Source organism: Eumetopias jubatus, unplaced genomic scaffold (assembly GCF_037043125.1).
Source record: "Eumetopias jubatus isolate StellerSeaLion01/CBP00866 unplaced genomic scaffold, mEumJub1_p1.0 scaffold_12, whole genome shotgun sequence".
NCBI lineage: Eukaryota > Metazoa > Chordata > Mammalia > Carnivora > Otariidae > Eumetopias > Eumetopias jubatus.
This window is the reverse complement of record NW_028274818.1, coordinates 43,934,206-43,955,882: the sequence shown is the minus strand read 5'-3', so window position 1 is coordinate 43,955,882 and position 21,677 is coordinate 43,934,206. Positions and strand designations below refer to the sequence as shown.

General features: G+C 45.5%; 1 protein-coding gene across 2 annotated transcripts in view; it reads right to left on the bottom strand.

Annotated features, from left to right (window-relative positions):
* Positions 1-4,015: 4,015 nt before the first annotated feature.
* The window catches only part of LAMC2 (laminin subunit gamma 2), a 53,685-nt gene continuing 36,023 nt past the window's right edge, over positions 4,016-21,677 (bottom strand). The window contains exons 9-23 of one of the 2 annotated variants that reach the window (XM_028121559.2): positions 20,832-21,050; positions 20,034-20,216; positions 18,853-19,098; positions 16,535-16,680; positions 15,353-15,509; positions 14,863-15,068; positions 13,294-13,373; positions 12,054-12,203; positions 11,396-11,550; positions 10,544-10,686; positions 9,879-9,993; positions 8,734-8,933; positions 7,321-7,479; positions 7,128-7,227; positions 4,016-4,269 (exon numbers count right to left, since the gene is read on the bottom strand). In XM_028121559.2, the coding sequence (XP_027977360.1) occupies positions 4,016-4,269; positions 7,128-7,227; positions 7,321-7,479; positions 8,734-8,933; positions 9,879-9,993; positions 10,544-10,686; positions 11,396-11,550; positions 12,054-12,203; positions 13,294-13,373; positions 14,863-15,068; positions 15,353-15,509; positions 16,535-16,680; positions 18,853-19,098; positions 20,034-20,216; positions 20,832-21,050 (2,513 nt within the window). Of the gene's footprint in view, positions 4,270-7,127; positions 7,228-7,320; positions 7,480-8,733; positions 8,934-9,878; positions 9,994-10,543; positions 10,694-11,395; positions 11,551-12,053; positions 12,204-13,293; positions 13,374-14,862; positions 15,069-15,352; positions 15,510-16,534; positions 16,681-18,852; positions 19,099-20,033; positions 20,217-20,831; positions 21,051-21,677 lie in introns of both variants that reach the window. The other variant, XM_088016767.1, reaches the window with a different exon arrangement.

The following is a 21,677-nucleotide window of genomic DNA, read 5'->3' as shown; positions in this document are numbered from 1 at the left end:
TCAATTGAGAAAAATAGATTCAATTTTCATAGAACCTACCTAATCTTCATAGTCTCCTATTGGTTAGCCTTGGCTCCCTAATGAAATTAGTTCTTTATGAAGCAAAAATGTATTTGTAAAAACTAAATTTGCATAACTCACTTTTGGTATAAAAGATCTTAAGTAAGACAAATCATTAAACTCACAGTTTTGGCAGTGTAAAAAGCAAAAAAAATGAATAATTTGTTAATTGCTCAGTTCTGCTCTAGTAGTTATTTCATTTGTAGTTGTGACATGCTTTGTGTGTTGGTATAGATCCAAATGGTGGCTGTCATTAGCTAGTATCGGTCGTGATTCAGATGGTAAAATAGCAATTCCCCTTTAGGCCCCTCATTTAGGGCTTAGCCACTTGTTTGTCAGATTAGCGGTGCTTTTAAAAAAAAATCACTTTGGTTCTTACTATGTGTTTTGTTGTTATTGTTTAAGATTGGAATTAGTTAGCTTTGTGCGTGTCCATCTGGGTTCGGTGGCCCATCGTAATGATGCTTGATATGCCTTGTAAATTAATTACTTGTGTTTACGTTTGCTATTTTGGCCACAAACCTAAACACTTTTTTTCTCTGTCCTGAGAGTATGTAATGTTGAAAGTTTGTTTAAAATTGGGCATAAACACTGGTTTAATTTGCTAACTTACATTAACTTATAAAATATATGTACTATGAATTAATATACATGTACATACACACTTCTTCCCTTATGACCCATAAGTAAGCTTCAGGTCTTGGAATTTCTTGGAAAGTTCCATGTAGCCCATAGAATAAAGAAAGCAGAAAAAAAAAACCAAAAACCTAATCTCTATTTTCCAGGTGGCAAAATTGAGCCACAGCAAGAATCCACAGCGCTCCCATGACCATGCAAAAACATTGAAAGAAGACATAATAAATATATCCCAGTCCTTGAGCCTCGTTCCAAACATTGGACATTACTATCTTCTTCCCCTTTTCCCTGGCCTCCCAAGAGTACTGACAAGAAACCACATCCTGGGATAAAATCAGAAATACATCTGCTTAGAAGCCATAGCCTATGGGCAGGTTCATTCCTACCCCCCTCTCTAAACAGAAATCCCTATGAGTCAAAGTAGATGATGATATGCAAAATGGCCTCCCAGCAGCACAATTAATCAGAAAGCTCTCAGGGGAGAAGTACAAAGGAGTTTTCACTACCAGTTAGAAATACTGATGAGAACCAGGAAGGACAGCTCTCTTAACTTGACAGAGAGGGACAAGACTGGCAACAGAGGCTAAGTCCTGAGTAGGTTATCTCTCAGCCGCACACCCCTTCTCTCTTCTTAGGGATAATTTGTCAGGTCCTCAAAGATGAGGGAATCATGTCCATACCCAGGGGAGTCATATGAGTCACTTTTCCACTTCCCATCTCTATTCAGAGATCATCTCCCATTTATCAGGGAAGACATTCTATGACCTTCTTAACAGTTTATTCCATTGAGGAATCCCTTTATGATCGCATGCTATTAACTAATGGAATCCCTCATCAAGTTCCCTAGAACATATGCTGCTTAATCTCATACCTGGCAGAGACAGACGCTGATCACTAGCTACGCATTCTAATGAATTATCCCCTTTCATAGAGTAGGATTGTCACTGAGACATGGCTTCTTACCAAGGGGCTATATTTCCCAGACCCCTTGCAAGTCAGATGTGGTCATAAAACTGGGTTCTGGACCATGGAACGTGAGAGAAAGTGACGTGCATCCCCTCCCAGGCCTGGCCCACGGAAACCTTCCAGGTGTCTCCCACTTCCATCTCTTTTTCCCTTTCTAATCACTGGGATGGAAATGATTCCCAGGGCAACCTTAGAAGTCACATGTTGTAAATGGCAACGTTCTGGAATGACCATGCGGAGGGTCACCCTACCGACTTTCTCCACATTTGTTATGAGAGCAAGAAAAATGTCTCCTGTGTTTGAGTAATGTACATTTTTAGGCCTATGTGACATAGTAGTTAATCTAATCTAATTAATACATATAGATTACCTGGGCACTAGTTGTTAATTACAGTGAGAGATTTATAGGACATGTGATTGAGTATGCCCAAGACAGGATTATAAATTCACTTCTACAGAAGGTAAAGCAAAGTGATCAGACCTCTCAGAATTTGTGGGGTTAATGTGGACAGGAACAGAATCTTTTCCTCAGCCACTTGGCTAGATGGCCAATTCAGGATCTTAATTTATTAGATTTTTATCTATTAAAAAGCATGACAATGTACAACAGACTATTGATTTTACCTTAATTTCATAGCCGAAGAAAAAAAGACAAAAATATTAATTAAAACCCCACCCTGTTCAGGTTGTTCCAGAAATAAATCCTTTGTGCTGAGGAGACAGCACCAATTAACTCTATAATTATAAAGTGCTCGAATGGTTGCAAAGGGCAAAACAAGATGTTCAGAAAAATGTGAACTCTAGGACTCATTGCTATTTCTGGGGCATTTTAGTTTCCATTGCTTTGGTACCTCCATCTTAGACGAGTTTGACAAGTTAGAAACTGACCACAGCCATCTAAGAATTATTCTTTATTCAAAAACACATCCATGAAAAGCCAAGGAAGTACAAAGGCGAGTCTGCACCAACATCTTCCAAGACGAGATGGAAGCATCTCTGGTCTTTCCAGCAATTCCCACTGGTGTAATCATGACTCAACAGTCTGTTGCAATCAGGTGTGGAAAGGGGAGGAGTGACAGCTAGAATGCAAAGAAGTGTGCACAACCCAGAGCCATCTCGGCTTTGCCAAAACCCAAATGCCCCCCTGGGAGTGTCTTGCAACATATGTTCTGTTGAGAAGTGAGGTTGCAAACCAGGGGGTTATTGCAATAAAAACCACTTGTGATGAACAAGAGTTGTACGTTTAAATTTATTTTTTTAATGTTTGTCTTCCTTACTAGACAATCAACTCTGTGAGAGCAGAGACTACGTCACCACTGTACCCCTGCCCCTGACACACAGGAGGTACTCAATAAATATATGTTGTAAGGATGAATGGATGGATGGATGGAAGGATGGAGTCTACCCAGCTCCAGTGTGAGTAGGAACATTCTCTGCTATAGGCAGAGAGAGTGAGAAAATAAAACACACAGACACATACAATTTTTAGCATTTGAAAAGTGGGATTGAATAAGGACTAATAAATCTTCTAGGTAATTGTACTTCTTTCAATGCCCAAGCTATATTTTTCTATCACTTTGAAACCCAAATTTAAATACCTTCCCAAAGTTTGTTTTGCTGGTCGGAAATGCTTTAATAAAAGTGTAGTCTCTAACTAGTCATGGCATCACTGGAGAAAGGATGTCACTTCCAGGCCCCAGAAGAACTCAAAGGTGGCAGGACCCAAGCAGGCACCATGGCTCCAAATGGACCAGCCTTACAGCCTCTCACTCCACCACTGTTCACTTCTTCCAGCTTGAAAGTGGAACACATGTTGACAAACTGGGTGGTAAGTGGGAGGAACTCTGGTCAACAAGAAGCTTGCACTGGACACTATAAAGCAATAGTATTTCACTGGCCACAGTGTGACTGGACTTCACTCTCTGTTCAGACATTGAGAAGAATTTTCTGGGTGGGCAAAGTACAAAAAAAAAAAAAATTCCGTTGGTCACATTACCCAAAAAATAAGCTGACTCTAGCCTAGCAGCATTTGTCCATACTCCAGGACTCAGGCTGTGACTCTCCTGAGGCAAACACCTGGCCGTGCAGCTTGTCCTTCCATCCAGTCTACCCTTTGGGGTCCAGGCCCTTGGCCAGTCTCATACCCAATGCTATCCACCTCATTGCCCAAGTAGTATCACACTGGTGTAACAAGACATTTATCTGGCCAAGATCTCAGGGATGGGGTCAGGTTCAGTGGACCTGAGCATGCCCATTTAAGATGTTCAAATGTCTCCATCCCACCCCATTCACACGAGATGGCTCCTGAGTTATGCATCCCAAGAACCTCAGTTGGGAACTCTCTAGAGCAGATTCACTGTTGCTCAAGAGCCTGGGTATTGTAGCAGCCTGGAGGCAGGTTGTCCCTGATGTTCTCCAGGTTCTTCACATCAGCTAGAATCCCATCTATGCTCATCTCCAGCACATGGAGGTGGCCCTGCTGCCGACGTGCTCTCTCTTCCAGCTCTGACATCAAGGGCCTCAGCTGGCTGTTGATCTGAGTCTTGGCCCGGAAGAGCTTCTGCTCCAATAAGATCAGCTTCTCTTCATCCACACTGCCAGGCTGACCTATTTGAGGGAATGAGAAAAGAGTTAATATAGAAGAGCTGTGGTTAGATCTCCTTGAACACACGTGGGCCCTCTAGACCCTTAACTAGTTCCTGTTTCCACCTGCCCAGAGGAAATGGTATGCCGTGCTTATTCTAGGGGTGTCTGGCTGCCTCAGGCGGTGGAGCATGTGACTCTTGATCTCAGGGTTGTGAGTTCAAGCCCCACGGGTGGTATGGAGTTTACTTAAAATAAAAAACTTTAAACTAAAAAAAATAATAATAAAAGGCTTATTTTACACTGGGATATTTTACATTTGGACCACAATATAATATAGATAATATAGAAAATGTTCCAAGAGCTCTAGCCTAGTTACTAGTTTTGAACAGCCCAGTTCAAACCTCTGAGCACTATAGTTAAGAAATAGGAAGCTTGGATTTCTCCTTTCACGTTGGGGCCAACAGTTCATGCTCTGAACGGATGAAGGCTGAAGGTCACTGGAGACTGAGTACTGTCCAAGGTGCCTGCCCCACACAGCTCACCCTCGGATCAGGACCAACTCCAAATTATGTTTACTGAACTACCCTTAGGAAATAACCTTGCTATTTTCCATTAGAAGACCTTTAGAAACTGGCTGGGCTTTTGGGTTTATAGAGGCCAAGGTATGCTTTGCTATTTGGGGGATAGATTCCAGCTGTTTGGAAATGATGTAAGACTTCATTCTGGCCTGAGACAGTGGGAATCTGGCTAGATATTCGTTTATTTCCCATATGAAATGTAGTCTTATTTGTTCAGGTATGTTTTACCCACACACAATCTAAAACTAATGTCAGCACGAAGGGCACCTGGCCAAACCTGTTTGATGTGCATAGGGTCTGGGTGGCCTTTGGTCAATTCAAACTCAAGGTCAGGTTGCCTCCCACATCGGAGCTGTGGTGATAGCATTTGCCTGCCCGAGTTTATTGTGCCTGGGGTGATGACATTGTGACTGGTCCAGGACTCCAGGGAGCAAACAGGAGAAACAACACCATAACAAAAATGCAGATCCAGTGGATCGGTCCTTCACTGAGGAGCAGGGGAGATTTCCAGCATTCGGGGTCTATGACATGCCAAGAACGTTAAGTAAGCTTGGGAACAAAACCACCATGTCCACAGAGAGGCAGTACAAACTGCTCAAAAAAGGGGCAGGAGCATTGGCAACAAAGAGATCTCACTTTGAATCCCACCTCCACAGTTTATGTGATCCATGGGACCCTATCAACCCCTCTGAGCCTCAGTTTACTGCTCTGTGAGATAAAATAATAAAAGAAATAAAACCTGTCTCATAGGACCTTTAAAAGACTTAAGTGATATTGCACCAGAGAACACCTGGCAGAGTGCCTGACACCTAGTAAATGTTTAATAATCCCCACCAACTTCTTTCCCCCACGCTCTCATTTTCTCTTGAAAGGCCCTATTTGTTTCATTACCTTTTTCAGAACACTGAACAAAGCTGCTAAAAGCTCCACTGGGGAGTTGGGGTTTTTGGGGTTTTTTTTTTTTACCCTTAGAGGGTCTTTACTCTTTGGGGCTCACTGGACCACAAAGCAGACTCATTAGTATAACAACACAGACAATATTGATCTTCCAGGGTAAGTGAGGATGGTAGTCCACAGAAAAATCAGATTTTAAAATTCTTCAGCTAGGGCGCCTGGGTGGCTCAGTTGGTTAAGTGTCTGCCTTCGGCTCAGGTCATGGTCCCAGCGTCCTGGGACCAAGCCCCATGTCAGGGTCCCTGCTCAGCGGGAGTCGGCTTCTCCCTCTGCCTCTGCCCCTCCCCTTGCTTGTGCGCTCTCTCTCAAAATAAATAAATAAATAAAAATCTTTCAAAAAAATAGTAAAGTTGTTCTACTGAACCTAAAATGTAGAACCAAGCCTTTTCCGGAATGTGGCTGGAATCTGTGACTGAATCCTTTGTTCCCTATCTGCAGCAGTCTACGCTTGATAAAACAGGCCGAATGAGGGTTTGCTATCAGTTTTACCAATCCTAAATGTTAATCCTCATCAGTTTTTTTTGTGGGGGAGGGATTCTGTGGGTAAATCTGAATTCTTGCCACCCTGTGCCATCAAATCTATTTTACTTGAAAATTTTGCAGTATCTCATGTACCTACTACCTTTACATTTCTTCTGGGCTATCAACCCCAGGTCCCACAACTGGTTATATCAGGGTATAACTGCAGGCTAGGGACAAACAGCAGAATCGACAAGTGACTCTTGACTTCATAGGCTGGGAGAACTCCCCTCTCACCATTTCTACTGCCTCAGAGCTCAGGCTCTGTCATCTCCCTCCTCGATTCCCTCCGCCATTTCCAAAGTGGTCTCACCCTGCCTTTTGTCTAACCAAGGCTGCTCCACTCACTTGTGTAACTCCACTTAGTGATCTTTCTGAATCTATGGTGATGATGTTATTCCTCTGCCCACAACTGCCCACAAGCTTCTCAGGACCAAGGTCAGAATCCTTAGCAGGACTGTCAAACTGTCCAGTCTTCTCTTGAGCCGTGAAGTTTGAATACTGCCTCCACAGTTTACTATGGGATCAGTGAGACATGATTAACCTCTTTGTGCTTCAATATACCTTCCCTAAATACACCCAGATCTTTGAGCTACAGACTTTCACCTCCAAGGGCAATAGGAACTCAGTGACCCATCTTTAGATGGTAAAATAGAGTCCAGAAAATGTAAAGTTGTGTGCCCAAAGTATCTGGGCTTAGAAATAAAACAAATTTCTGATACCCTTAAGGGTACTCTTAAGGCTTCCATTTATCAGGGCTAGGTCTAGCTCGTCTTCTGAGAGCAGCCCTGGAGCATGGGGCTGGAAGCTTGTGGATATTCCACATACTTATTAGGTGTAGGATGCCGTCCAATGAGTTGAGTGTGTCTTGGATCGTAGCTCCAGCATTCTTGGCTCTGTTATCAACTCTTTGGGCTTCTGTAATTACCTGAAGAAAAAGAAATACAAAGCAGTCTTGAAAGGGTGTCTCTCATACTGGCAGGTTTACAGGAATCTCCCATGGAGAACGATGGGAACTGACCATCTGCACTGCGTCCATATCCAGGTCAAACTCTTGCTCCTTTCTGGCCAGCTCTCCTTCCACTTCCCTCACCTCACTCTTCAGTGTGGCCAGTCCCTTCTCCATGGCCAAGGCTCCATCTGCTGTCACATTGGCTCCCAAGTTCAGGCTTCCTATCTCCTGGGAAAAGAAAGGGAGCCAGGGCCGGGAGGAGAGAGAGGGGTGAGGCACAAAAACGTCCCAGGGACAAAAAGAGAAAAACAGCTGCAGCCAGACCCTGCTGGAGTAAGTTAGATGAACAACAAGAGTCAGACTTGGAGACACACCCTTCTCCAAGCTCTGCTTCCAACAAATTAATTCGGGGGTATGTCTGTAGGGACTAGGAGGGTCAGCAGTGAGACACTGGGTCCCTCTCAGGTCAACGCTCACCAAAAAGTGAACGCAATAAAAACGATTTGGGAAAACCCAGAGGGTGAGAAATTCACATCATTTCCTGTCGTAGCTCTTTGCTGCCACAGTCGTTTGAGCAACTTTACTGGGATCCTTGAGACAGCTGAGTTCAAGGCGCAGAGAATGAAAATGGGCAACAGCTGTGGCTCTTGTTTTTATTAGGACAAAATTTATCAATATCTTTACCCATAAGCTGTTATTAAACATCAAATTGCAGGTATCTCTGTGCTAAAAGCCATATAAAGAGAGCCACATAAAACTGGTCTCCACCCTCAAGGGACTTAAAATTAGAAATTATTCTTGCAAATTACCAAGTGGTCCAAGAGTGAGGTCAAATAGTCCAGATCCTAAGAGTTTCCTCTGGGCTTTCTAGAGTTGCATAAGCTTTTTAGAAGTCATGCCTAAATGAGCGCTAAGGCGCTCTCTTCCAGCCGAGAAGCACAACTTCTACTACAGCATTTCCCATACGGGTTGTGTATCTACTCTATCTCCCCCCATTACACGGAATGCTCTTTGAAGAGAAGGAGTGAGAGTCACCACCAGAAGCTAGGAATAAGCAGTCAAGGTTTCTACCCAAGAGCCTCCAAGGGACTGTGACTCTGCTGACATCTTGATTTCTACTTCTAGCCTCCAGAACTGTGAGAGAATAAACTTCTGTTGTCTTAAGCCATCCAGCCTGTGGTACTTTGTTACAGCAGCTCTAGGACACTAATACAAGAGTTGATACAAAAACCCAAACTTGGATGGTTCTTCTCATGGTATTGTCCAAAAGGGGAGCGGAAAATTTAGGTTCTAGCTCTCGGTCAATGAAAGCCTTGTGACTCAACCAACAAAAGGGGGCACATAAGTGGCTCTGGGGCTGCCACGGACCACGACAGCCCTCTGAGATCTAGGGGCCAAAACGAGCCCAATGCTCTCTCTTTTCCCACACGACCCTTGCGTTTGGGGCTGCACATGCCAACCTGCATTTCGATTTCTCTTTACCTGTTCTATCTTGTCAGTGATCTCCAGGGCCTCCCTGGCTGTGGTCTTGGCCCTCTGGGTGTCGGCAGCAGCACCGCCCAGGGCTGTTTCTGCTTGCTTGGTCTTGTCACTGGCATCTGCGACCTTCTGGCTGATGTAGGAGAGTCTCTCCATGGCCTCTTCTGCTTCTGCTTTTCTGTCTTCAACCTGCAAGTCAAACTCTGAAATGAAGACAAGAAAACAAAAGTGACTTGTGAAACATAACAAATGAAATTGAATGGGGCTGAAGTTTTTAAGAAAAATCCCAGGAAGAGGGTTATTACTGCCTGGGGGCAAGAGTGTGGGAAGTTGTGGCTGTTACCGCCCTTTCTTATCCAGCAGAAAGCCGCTTAAAGGAGGCACTGAAAGGGCCATGATTAGGCCGTTGCTTAGAGAAACTGACAATCAGCCTGCCCTGGGTTCCCACCACTGCAAGAGTATTAAGACCCCAAAGTAGACCAGAAATAGATGAAATCTCTGAAGCCCAAAGTTTCAAGCCAGAGCCTTAAACCCGAAGCTGCCAATGATGAGAATTGGAGGTTGAACAGAATGGGTAGAGAGGTTCTTTCTGTGAAGAAAATCCCAAGACTTGAGAAATGTTTCTTTTTGTTCTTTACTGAAGAAACCTGAAATTGTAAACCAAATCTCTACAAGGCACAAACCCAGATTTCCTGGGATCCAGGTGCTGTGACAGTTTGCTCTATCATCACCACAAAGCAACCACATGGATTATATATTGGAATCAACCAGGCTACAAAAGAAAAGGGAAAAATATCGGTGTTGTAGTAGGATGTTGGATCTGTGAAGGACCTCAGAGATCCTTCTTTCTTTAAAGAAGAGGATGTTAGGGTCTGGAAAGGCTGTGACTTGCCTATGGTCACACAGTCTGCTCAGAGCCGTCATGCGGCCCAGCCAAGCTCGGAACTCAAGCCTTCTGACATCTAGTTAAATTCTTTCCACTACATCAAATATTAATACAATTTCTTACTTTAGGAAGGTATTTATTAAGTGTCTGTTAATATCCCAATGTACCTATAATTTAGAGAGATACACAGGGACTCAAAATAAATCAAAGTTGTGGTTATTCCTTTAACATACTCAAGTGACCTGGACCATGAAATGCTTACCTCTGAGGTTCTTTAGGATGTTCTCAACCTCATAAAAAGTGGCATTGCCCATACTTAGTGCTTCTTGGGCTCTGCTTTTAGCAAGGTTGGCACGGGAAAGCAGCTGATCTGATGTCTGTAAACCAGCAGACAGAATAAGATTAGAGTAAATGTAACATACACCTAGAAGGAGCATTCCGACCAGCAGAATCACTTGGACATATTTCTCTTTGTGACAACTGAGTGCTGTGATTCACCAGAAAGTCTAGGGGTGCTGTCGCAAAGCCCTCCACAATCTGGGACAGAGCAAACTTTATAAACCAACGACACATCCTGTATAGGGAACAGTCTCAAACGCCAGTCCACTATCAAGGACAAGTACAGTTTTGCAAATCATAATTTTATACTCTAGATACTTCCTAAAGCCAAGCTAGTAGAAAAAGCTGGACCAAAATTGAACTCAGGAGGCCTGAGTCCTATTCCTAGGTTTGAGGGCCGATTCAGTGGGTAGAACAGAACTAATTACATCAAGCTGTCTGTATCTCAGTTATTCCATCTACAAGCAGTGGTACCATGACCTTCAGAGAGTTTCCTAGGGTTGCATATTTATGGCCTCTTGCCATATTTATTCATATGGGAGGCATCCAGTACCTGTTGGTTGAGTGAATGAGTTAATAAAAGGATACCTGTCTCCCATTCTTTCCATTCTGTAAGAGCTGCTGGGTTTCTTCTTCCCAGTTTCCCAGACTGCTTTGCACATGCTTGAACTCATCCATACGCCTAGTCACCAGGCTTGAGAGAGAGTCAGTTTTTTGTTTGATCCTCTTCACTTCTACCTGTGGGCCCAAAGACATGAAGGAGTCTGACTTTCCGCCCACCAGTCGCCACACCAGCCTTCTTAGGAGCTTGAAAACAACAGCAATCCAGACACAAAGTTTAATAGAAATGAAGCAAAATGCCTAATGATAGTCAGGTGGCAGTTTCCCCAAGCATCAAACAGGTCTTGTCTCTCTCTCTCTCTCTCTCTTTTTAAAATTTACCTGTTGGTTTATACATGCATGGAAACACTTTTATGGGAATCACTGTGTAGCACTTTTTGCGTAGGTAGAAAGCTAAATCTTCTTAATGTAATACATTTGTAATAGTTAAAGGAATCAATGACAGAAACAATGTAAAACTTCTGAGAAAAACAAAAGTCTTCTGAATGGCTGTACATAGAAACGTACTATAGTTTGGACCCAAATGTAAATAGCAAGCTTTATCTCTAATAATTTCCCACAAGTTTCAGTAGTCCCCAAAACTAAGGAGGAGATATAAAATTGTTATCCACTCATAGGTTCAGGATGTGGGCTAAGGCTTTCTCAGAGGCAAAGACTGGAGTTTAAGAACAAGGAAATTGTTAACAAGAAGGATATTCTTCCTAATCAAACACAAGAAAGGTCCCTGTGGAGGAAAAGCTGAATGACCAAACCATGGTATGGAACCCCCAGAGAAGCAAGCACCATGGCCCTTCTTCTGTCCACCAAGCACATCAGTACATGCCCTCACCTGAAAAGACTGATCATTGACTCCTGGCAGCTGAGACACAGAATTGAGAAGGCGAAGACTATGCTGATAAGACCTTTCTGCTTCAGTGTCAGTCTGAGGGGCCTCCCCCAACAGCTGCTGGGCCAGGGACTTGGCTTTCTCCAACCTGCAGGGTGGGGAGAAAGAGAACTTTGAGGACTCACTCTTTTTATTAAAAGCAAACATTCATCTTGTTGTGTCAAAAGTATGCAGTTGGAGTTATCAGAAGAACCGAATGAGGTGATGTGACAGATACGCGTCCCTCTCCACAATCTAAACATAAGCCTTAACGTTTATACAGGTTGGGTTGGAAGAATTCAGCCCAAGTTTCCCAAGTCTTGATAATATATTCTTTTTATCTCCCCCATGTCGTCAGATGCATTTACTCAACCACCACAACTTCTCCAAGCATTGCAATCTTTCCGTCAAAACACAAGTTTTACTTAATCAGTCTTTTCTGATTCTCCAGACATAAAGGCATGTCCCTTCCCCCAAATTAACGCTCTCATTCTCTTGTCCCTTAGGAGTAATATCTTTTAATGAAGCACCGGTGCCCCCCGACCGTGGTTTGCACTACACCCTGGAAGGATGCGGATAATCTTGGCCCAGGTGAGGACCCGTCGAACATACTTTCCCATAAGCCCTTGCACCGCAGAGCCGTCCGAGCTGCCCCCGCCGCCTCCTTCCTGCAGGGCCTTGTGTGCCAGGGACAGTGCTTGTTTGGAATAGTCCTCGGTTTCCCTTACCAGCTGCTCCATGTTACTGGCTGACCCAACATGGCTGAAAGGATTAAAAACAAAGAATTGGAGTTTTCATTGCAAGGGGCTTCCTTTAAGTCTTTTATTGGAAGGAAGGGAGAGGAGTAAGGGAACTGGTTTGTCTAGAAAAGCCAAACAGAATCAACCCAGATTAGACGGAATTAGAGGATCTGTCAGGAAGCAGGAGGTGTTCTGGAGATGGAGCTCATGTCTTAGACCCTAGCTGGTGATCTTTTCCGTTTATGGCGTAACCAGGGCAGCAGGGTGTGGGGCGGGGAGACGGGTGCGAGCAGTCTCAGGGGGATAAAGTACCGCATTTATAAGCTGTTTTGTGCAGGAAGAAACACCTAGGTCTTATTTCATCCAGGACCCACCCCTCTCCCCTCACTTTTGCTGAAATTCTACATTGGGTCTACCACTAGAGGGGACAGAGCCTGCCAATAAAATCCCCCAAATGCTTACAAAGTGATAAAAACAAACAACAACAACAAACAAGCTCAGCAGGCAGTTTATGCTACAAAACACAAATCAACCTCCTTCACTGACTGAATTCCATCTGGGATTAGCAGAGCCTGCTACCCTGCTGAGCACTCTGCTAGGAGCAAACCTCTTTAACACGGTAGGATTTACAGTCAGGCAAGGACTAGGGAGCAGCCTGTTATCCCTGGGGTCCTGCAGAGCCGGTTTTGGGGAGGAGGTTCCCTCTCTGCAGTCTTGGCTCCCACAGGCTAGCAAACAACTCGTTGCTACTTGTTCCCAGGCTTGATGTGGGAGCCTGGGAGTCCCTCAAAGCTGCAGAACGTTCTTTTCCAAAGGCTGATTCATTTCACGGGGCCCGAAAAAGCACATCTGACACACACCAGAGCCATACCGTGAGTCATAGAAAAATCTGGGGTAAAAAACACCCCCACCCCCAACACTTGCCAAATGACCATGCCCAGTGGCCACCTACACAGGCTAAAAGCCAAGAGGTTTAAAAAAGTGGCTTCAAGGCAAGGAAAGGGCTGCAAAGGTGCCGAGAGGTAATGAATATATTGCTTAGGTCCTGAATACCCTACCGTCTTGTTCAAGTCTGGCCTTGCACAGGTAGTCCGAAGCAGGGGCCCGCTTACCTGTCTGCCAATCTTGTGGCCTCCTCGGCCAGGCTTTTAAAACCATTTGGCCCCACGTAGTGCTCTGAGGAAGGAATGTTCTGTGGAAAAAGGAGAATTGGTTAAAGCTTTGCACTCAGCCCGGGAGCCTAAGTAGGTTCTGCATCTGTCCTGTTAGAACTAGTTGTCATTAGCCACAGAGCATTCTACACCCTGACACATCAAAAGTCCCTAGTCACCATGATCATTACATTTAAAAAAAAAAGTATAGACAAGAATAAAGTAGAAATCCAGGGCTCCTGGGTGGCTCAGTTAAGCGTCTGACTCTTGATTTCAGCTCAGGTCATGACCTCAGGGTTGTGAGATTGAGCCCCGCATTGGGCTCCCTGCTCTGCGGGGAGTCTGCTTGAGATTCTTTTCCTGTCCCTCTCCCTCAGCCCCTCCTCTGCTTGCTCGCTCTCTCGAATAAATAAATCTTAAAAAAAAAGAGAATAAAGTGGAAATCCAATTTAAAAAAACTGTAAATAGAAATAGATTCATTTAAGAATATATATATGTTAATAGTATTTTCATATGTATTTAAAGTCAACAGACTATATACCAAGTTTCAATGATGGTTCTTTTTTTTTAAAAAGATTTTATTTATTTTATTATTTGAGAGAGAGAGAATGAGAGACAGAGAGCTCGAGAGGGAAGAGGGTCAGAGGGAGAAGCAGACTCCCCGCTGAGCAGGGAGCCCGATGCGGGACTCGATCCCGGGACTCCAGGATCATGACCTGAGCCGAAGGCAGTCGCTTAACCAACTGAGCCACCCAGGCGCCCTCAGTGATGGTTATTTCTTAATAATGGGATCATAGGGGATTTTTATTTATTTTCTAAATTTTCTACAATAAATATTATTTTTGTAATAAGGGGAAAAAATCAGTACACATTATTCTTTAAATCCTTCGTTTTGCCAGCATAAAACCTGATTATCTTCCAGGATCCTTTATTCATTTTCTACCCACCCACCTACACTACTGTCACCATCACCTTCTTTGCTGAGAAAGAGAGGAGGGCCCATTCAAATCTCTCCCTCCTATCACAATACAAACTACATCGTTAAGAAAATCACGTTGGCAACAATTTTTTCCCCTTTCCAGAATCCTGTCTTCACTGGATTCCTTCCTTCTCCCCACCATTCCTCCCGTTTCATTTGTTCATGAAATGGACATTCACTCATTCATTCCTTCATTCATTCATGCGGCAAACATGTATCACAGCCACACACTGTGCTGGGGGCTGAGAATGCAAACATGAGCAAAACTAAATCCTGCCCACTAGGAGCTAACCAGCTAGGAGGTGTGCAGCAAGAAGGGAGAAGAGAGAGGGCCAACATGAGGTTATGGTTAGCAAGAAATGAGCTAGAAAGAACATACAGGCAGTAAAATGGGAAACTGCAGGAAGCCCAAGAACACAAAGAACAGGTACGCCTGTTTCAAGGAAGAGAAGTTCAGCTCTCTACCGGGTAGACCGAAGAGTGTGAGAGACGGCGGGTGGGTGCCCCGATATGGCAGTGATCCTCACTACCCTGAACCCAGCGACACCTACAGTGTTTCTCAGGGAGGCCTCGCTCTCCTCCAGGCTCAGGTGCATCTGGGTGACCAGTCTGTGAGTATCCTGAGCTCGGTCCTGATACTGACTGCCCAGGGCCCGGAGTCTTTCCATAGTCGTCTTGAGGTCATTGAGGCGGTTCCAGTAGCCAGTCTCTTCGCTCCTTGCCTTGACCAACTGGAGACTGAGAGATTTACTAGCACCTGGTGCCAACAAGGAAGAGGAGGTTGAGCACTTCTGGAGTCAGCACAGAGAAACAGGACATGAGGGAGGGTTGAAGAGTGACTTTGACTGGCTAATGGCAAAATGGTAAAAACCCAATAAATGAACGCATGCAGCCACTCTCTTATCACCATCATTCAGGTCCCAGGAGATCGCAGACAGTCCTTTTCTCTCTCCAAGTGCTGGACAGAGACACCCACCGAGCTGATACCCGACAGAAGATTATACATTCCCTTCTGTCTAAAGGGCAATTGGCCTTCATCACCTTCTGAAATCTGGGCTTCTCTCAGAATGTCCTGAAGGGCCTGCTCAGCCTGTTGCATCCTGCCTTCCAGCTCTGTGTCAGGCACCACTCTGCCACCACCCTGAGCCCTTGAAACCAGGGCCTCCAGGCTCTGGAGCTGCTGCATAAACTGGTCCATCTGAAACCACACAGGAAAGAGGATCAGACTGTGGGGATCACAGTCCAATACCAGGTACTCAGGGGAGAACAGCTAAAAGCCCAGAAATGCTTGGCATGTCATGGTAGTTAAAGATGCTAGAGCCTAGAGTTTGAATCCTGGCCCCACTACTCATTAGCTGTCAGTGTGACCTTGGGCAAGTCACTTTCATTACCCATTAGATGGGGATAATAATAATATCTCATAGTTATTACTTGGACGAAGTGAGTTAGTATTTGGATAGTGCTTGGAACACTGTCTGGAACAAAGAAAGTGCTATAGAGGGCAGGTTAAATAGAAAAGTTAACAAAAAAAACAAGTTGAGTTTGTTCTACCTTTGGGGCTCTGTTTGGGCCTTTTCTTCCTTCGCCCTTGACCCCAACAAAATAATAATAACTAACAACAACATCAATTTCATTCTTCTCTGGAATGTGAATGAGAAATTTCTGGAGGCCATTCTTGTTTGAGCAGCCTTGACACCTTCTAGACTCCTCAAATCTACATATTTACGTTTTTCTTCGTTTGTTTTACAAAGACATCTCTTGGAAAAAATCCAGCTAGGAAGTGGAATGTTATAAGTGGAAAGAGTACTGAACTGAGCAAAGTCTCCAAACATTTGCAATTTTTCAGTCACGTGGCCAGGTGGAACCAAGAATCAGGGAACTTTGGGTGGGACTCTTGGTTCCACCTGGCCATGTGACTGAAAAATTGCAAATGTTTGGAGACTTTGCTCAGTGACTGACTTTAGAATGTCTTCTCTTGCAGATTGACTAAGTCATCAAGAGTCCCAAATCAGACAGTATCTTCAAAAGGGATCTTGAAAATGGTGTATATAAGAGCACAAACCTGAAGCATTATTACTTCTATATGGAAGTTTTTAAAGAAAGAAATAGTAATCTCCACCCTCATCGCCAGGAGACTAAGAGAGTCCTAGATTTGTGACAGACCCACCCAGTGGACACCTAACAATTTTACTCATGGGGGTGAGGGCTGGGCGGCATGCACACCTGAATCTTCACTTGATTATAGCAAGCTGGACAGCTGGTTAGTGCTGCATGCTCACAGGTGAGGCCGCCAAATCCCGGCTTGCAAACACAGCTGCCATCATTTCTACATTCCCCAGGCTCTGAGCCCGCTGGGTTGCAGTTGCAAGCTAGAGACAAAAGACAGACAAACAGAAAGCATTCATATCAAGCTAATTCTAGAAACTGGAGGGTATGGCAAAGATAAAAGGAAGAAGTTCAAGTGACCAATGGCAAAGTCACTGCACACTGTGCTAGATTCGTCTCTCGCCTGTGCCTCTAAGCACATTTCTTTTTTTTAAAATTTTTTATTGTTATGTTAATCACCATATATTACATCATTAGTTTTTGATGTATCTAAGCACATTTCTAATATAGATAGATCTTAGGAATCATCTAGAAGTTGTTTGGTGTGGGTGTGGATAAAGAGATCCTACAACAGTCCACCCTTTCTGGTGGCACTTACTCTTTTTTTCCTCCCATCAAATTGTGAGCCTGTTAGATATTCTGTAGGCACTCTAGCTTTGCTCAAAAGGGGAATAACATGTCTTCTGGGCCTATTACATGCCAGATGTAATCTCTATCTATTTTACAGATGAGGACTATGAGCTCAGAGAGGTTGAGTAATCTATCCTAGGTCACACAGCAAGTAAATGGTAAACCGGAATGAGAGCTTGGAAAGAGGCATTGCTCTTTTCTTTTTGCTCTGCTGCCTTTGATGTAGGAAATGCAGTAAAAAAAAAAAAAAGCAGTACCTTTATTCATTCATACTGATTGTGTACCTACCACGTGCCACACTGTTCTAGGAGCTGAGGATATACCAGTGGGTGAGACACCGCACTAAGGGAGTTACGGTGATTCTCTGGGTTGCCCTATGGCGCTCACAAAACACTTGGCACACGGTAATATGATCACATATCTAAGTATACTGTCATTATTTGCTTACATACTTGTGTGTCTTCCTTATTAGCATATGATCTCTTTGGGGGCTGGAACTGACTTATGACCTCAGTATGTAGCTGCACATTGGGTCCATGGTAGTAGGTGCTTGACAACAGATGGTGGAGTGAAGAAATGTGTGGTCTAAAGCCAGTGAAGTCTCTATTAATAGCACCTTGTAACTGGTATTCTATCCTTTACAGTGTACCTTCTCAGATGCGATTTCATTTTATATTTGCAACCACTTTGAGTTAAATATTATTCATCCGTATGAAGAAACTGAGGCTCAGAGAGATCAATTGGCATAGCCAGTGTAATACAATAGGTATGGTAAAAAACTAGACTTGAACTCAGTACTGCTCATAGCATGTGGGCTCTTTCCTTATCAGGGGGTACTTTCTAACACATCAGAGCTAACCCACAGGTTGGGGTTAGGGCAGGTGGGATTTGTGTTCCTGGGTGGAAGGCCCAGGTTAAACAGAGGTCCCCGGGCATTTCCAGGGCTGGGGATTCTGGGGTGAGTGGGAGGTGCTGGGCTCCCTGCAGACCTGGGGAACCAGGAGCCCTCCCATCTGGGTGCCCAGAGGCCCTCTCTGGCTCTGTTATAATAAACAAGCCCCTGAATTCTGGGCACCAGGGCTAGTCTGGGACCTTTGTGACTGAGGGGTGAGTCTGTGGGGCAGGCCAGCATCCTAGAACTGAACTTGAACTTGCCTAGAACTAAACTTGCCTCCTGAATATAACATGTACAGAAGCTTGATAGAAGGGTCGAGCGAGAAGACTGATGTATACATTTACACTTTGATCCGAAGCAGCCCTAAGGAATGCGCCCTGATAGCGGTGAGGCTGAAGCCAAGTCTCATTAGTAGAACTTGGAACTGTTACCTTTGTCTACATCAATTACACTGATTTCCTGAGAGGGTCTTTTAAACTGCTGCCCACCCCCCTGCCGCATGTGTTCAGGCTTAGTCTCAAGTCGTTTCCTGCTGTCCTGGAACGAGCTTGGCAGCACTCCTGCCAAGCCTTGGAATGAGGCATATGGCTTGGCCCCATTCCATCTCCTCTTCCACTCAGGAATGTAAACTCGACCTTTTTCTCTTCTCCCGCCCAGCTTTAACCCATTCAACACCCTCCAGCTCTGTCCTCCAGAAGCCTGCTGCAGGGGTCTTAAGGCCTTTGACAGGTGAGAGGTCCAGACTGTTCGTAGGCCAGTTGGTCAGAGAAACCAAAGCGGCCTACTCTTACTGCTGCTGGCCTCGCTGATCGGTAGTTCTCACATGTGTGCAAGCCAGTGAGCTTACACGTACCCACGTGCGTGCGCACCCCCCCGCAACCGGACAACCTGTCTGGGGATGCAGTCCTACCTCGACACTTGTCCGCCGGGTTGGGAGCCAACGGGTCCCCAAAGTAGCCTGCTCTGCACTGGTCGCAGTGGACACCTGCTGTGTTGTGGATGCACTTCAGACACCTGCCTGTCAGGCGGTCGCAGTTCCCAGAGGCACTGGGGTCCACGTTGTTGTTGCACTGACAGGGCTGACAAGGCCTCACTGGGCCACGTTCCCCAAAGGGGTCCCCAAAGTATCCATCGGCACAGAGCTCACAGCGGGCTCCTGGAAGGAACAAATGCCCAAGCCTGAGTGGTCATCTGCTGGCAGCAAGACCAGTCGCCCTTCCAGAAGAGCTTCCCACCCTGGACCCCAGAACAGTAGCCTCAGGGGCAGGTGCTCAGGGCAAGAGCTGAGCTCTTTCGCTCCACGGTGGTCCCCGATGTTAGAACACAGCAGCCCTGCTAGGAGGCTTCCTGCCAGTTAACTAGGTGGTCGGGGAAAAGTCAGATTTATAGCAATACCACTGAGGCTGTCGCTGAAGAATTAACTTTTTTCAGATGGGCCAGCAGAGGGATGTGCCTTTATTCTTTTATTTATTTATTTTTTAAATTAATCTCCACACCCAACGTGGGGCTCGAACCCACAACCCCGAGACCCAGCGTCGCATGCCCTACCGACTGAGCCAGCCAGGCGCCCCAGGAGAGAAATGTGACAAACTAAGTTTCCCTTCTGTTCCCTGGTTCATCGTGTAAAGCTTAGTTAAACCACGTATTTCGGGGCGCCTGGGTGGTTCAGTCGATTAAGCATCTGCCTTTGGCTCAGGTCATGATCTCAGTCTTGGGATTGAGTCCCGAGTCGGGCTTCTTGCTTAGTAGGGAGGCTGCTCCTTCCTTTCCTCCCCACTCATGCTCTCTCTCACTATCTCTATATGTCTCTCTCTCTCAAATAAATAAGTAAAATCTTTAAAATAAACCACATATTTCATCTGAAAACTTCATCTCCTAATGACAAACCTAAAACAACATTAACCATACGTACATCCCCTATAAACCATGCCCTGCCCTTCCTCCATCCACCCTTTGGGCGCATTCTTATCTTTAGAATGAGCCCTTCTACAGTAACCCTAAGTAATTATAATCCCCTAGAGACTGCTTGGAATAGCAGCCATTCACGGGAATTCATGGTGCCCGTGCGGGGGCAGCAGTGCGGGGCCTTACCCGTGACCCCCTGGGGACAGTTATTGCACACCACCTCCTCTGTCTCCGGCATGACAGAGCAGCTGAACCCGTTGTGGCAGGGACACGGCTTGCAGCTGCGGGGGTCGTGTGGGTCGTTGTAGAAACCGATGGGGCAGTCGGCGCACTCGATGTCAAGGTTTTCATCCCCTGAATAACAGTCTCCTGGGAGGCAGAGGAAGAAGGGAGGGCAGAGAAACGAGCAGGGTAAAACAATACACTTCCTGTAATATGGGTGATGCGTGGGAGGCAGAGCTCTGGAACCAAAACTTTCCTTTCTGAAGCTTTCCCCGAAGTGTCTGAGCACCGGCATTCACCTTTGCCCTAGTACCAACTCTAAACCTGGCCACGACCCTGACTCTTACATGGCTCCCCCATGCTCAGTAGACCTAGCTTCCTTTCCCACCCATAATGTAACACGCCCCCCCTCCATGGCCTGACACCATTTGTCCGCACATTCATTCAGGCCCTGACATTGCTTTTGATCTCTCCAAACAATTGAAACTTGACACCAACGACACCCCCAGCACTGAACCATGACAGCCGTCTCCTGTAACCTGGTACCTTTCCCACACCCTCGCGGCATGTTCCATAATGAAAAGGATTGAGTGTAATAAAGCACCATGTCCATCTTCTCTGACTCCAGCCCTACCTTCCTAATCCTTTCCTGTCTCCGAAATGAGTGCAGGCAGAGTCTTCCTTACACAGCTGTCTCTTGCACGGGAGACCCCAGTCACCTGACCACCCCCGGCCACCTGGGCCAGGTGTCCTTTCACGCACCTGTGTCTGGATCGCAGGCTCCTCCCCCCTGGCAGTTACAGGGAATACAGGTGCCAAAAGGTCCCAGTCTGGCAGAATCTCTTTTGTAGCCGGAAGCACAATCCTGGCAGAACTGGCCCTTGTAGCCAACGGGACACACGCACTGTTCGACCCAGGGAGCTGGGGCTCCGGAGATGGGGCGGGCTGAAATCAGGGTCACATTGTCGAGGTACCCAGTGCCTGCCATTTGGAGATCGGGTTAGAAAGAGCAAGTGGTGAGGTCGAAAGATCTAAAGGCAGGCCTCTCTTTGGATTTTATTTTTCTTAACTCGCTAACAAAGACAGGTGGCGTTCACTCACTATGCCCTGGGTAGACGTACCGCCATCCGTCCTGACTGACGCACAGGCTGTGGTGTCAGGAAAGGCAGGGTTTAAATTTTGGCTCCACCCTCGCTAGCTGTGCGAATTGGGCAAGTCACACACAACTTGCTACCATGGTGTTTCCTCAAGTGTGGAAGAGAAGTAACAGTGGTAGGGACCTCCCGTGTTGGTTATGAAATGAAATGAGACAATGCATATATTATAATGTGCCTGGCTCGAAGTAAAGATTCAATAAAATTGTTAACAAACACCTTTTCTACGTGCTGTTTGATTCGCTTCGTTAGTGATGTGGAAATTAGGCATGCCAGCGAGCGATGCTTCCTGTTTATGTAAGTGCTAAAAAGCTCAAGGAACTCACATTTACAGAATTCCAGGTGGGATCGGAGTCCCCCCATGTGAAGTTCAATAAAAGGAGTTAACAGAGTACAGGTGATGTCTGAACACGGTAGCACCGAGTATAATCCCCAAGGAGCAGCAACTCAAGGA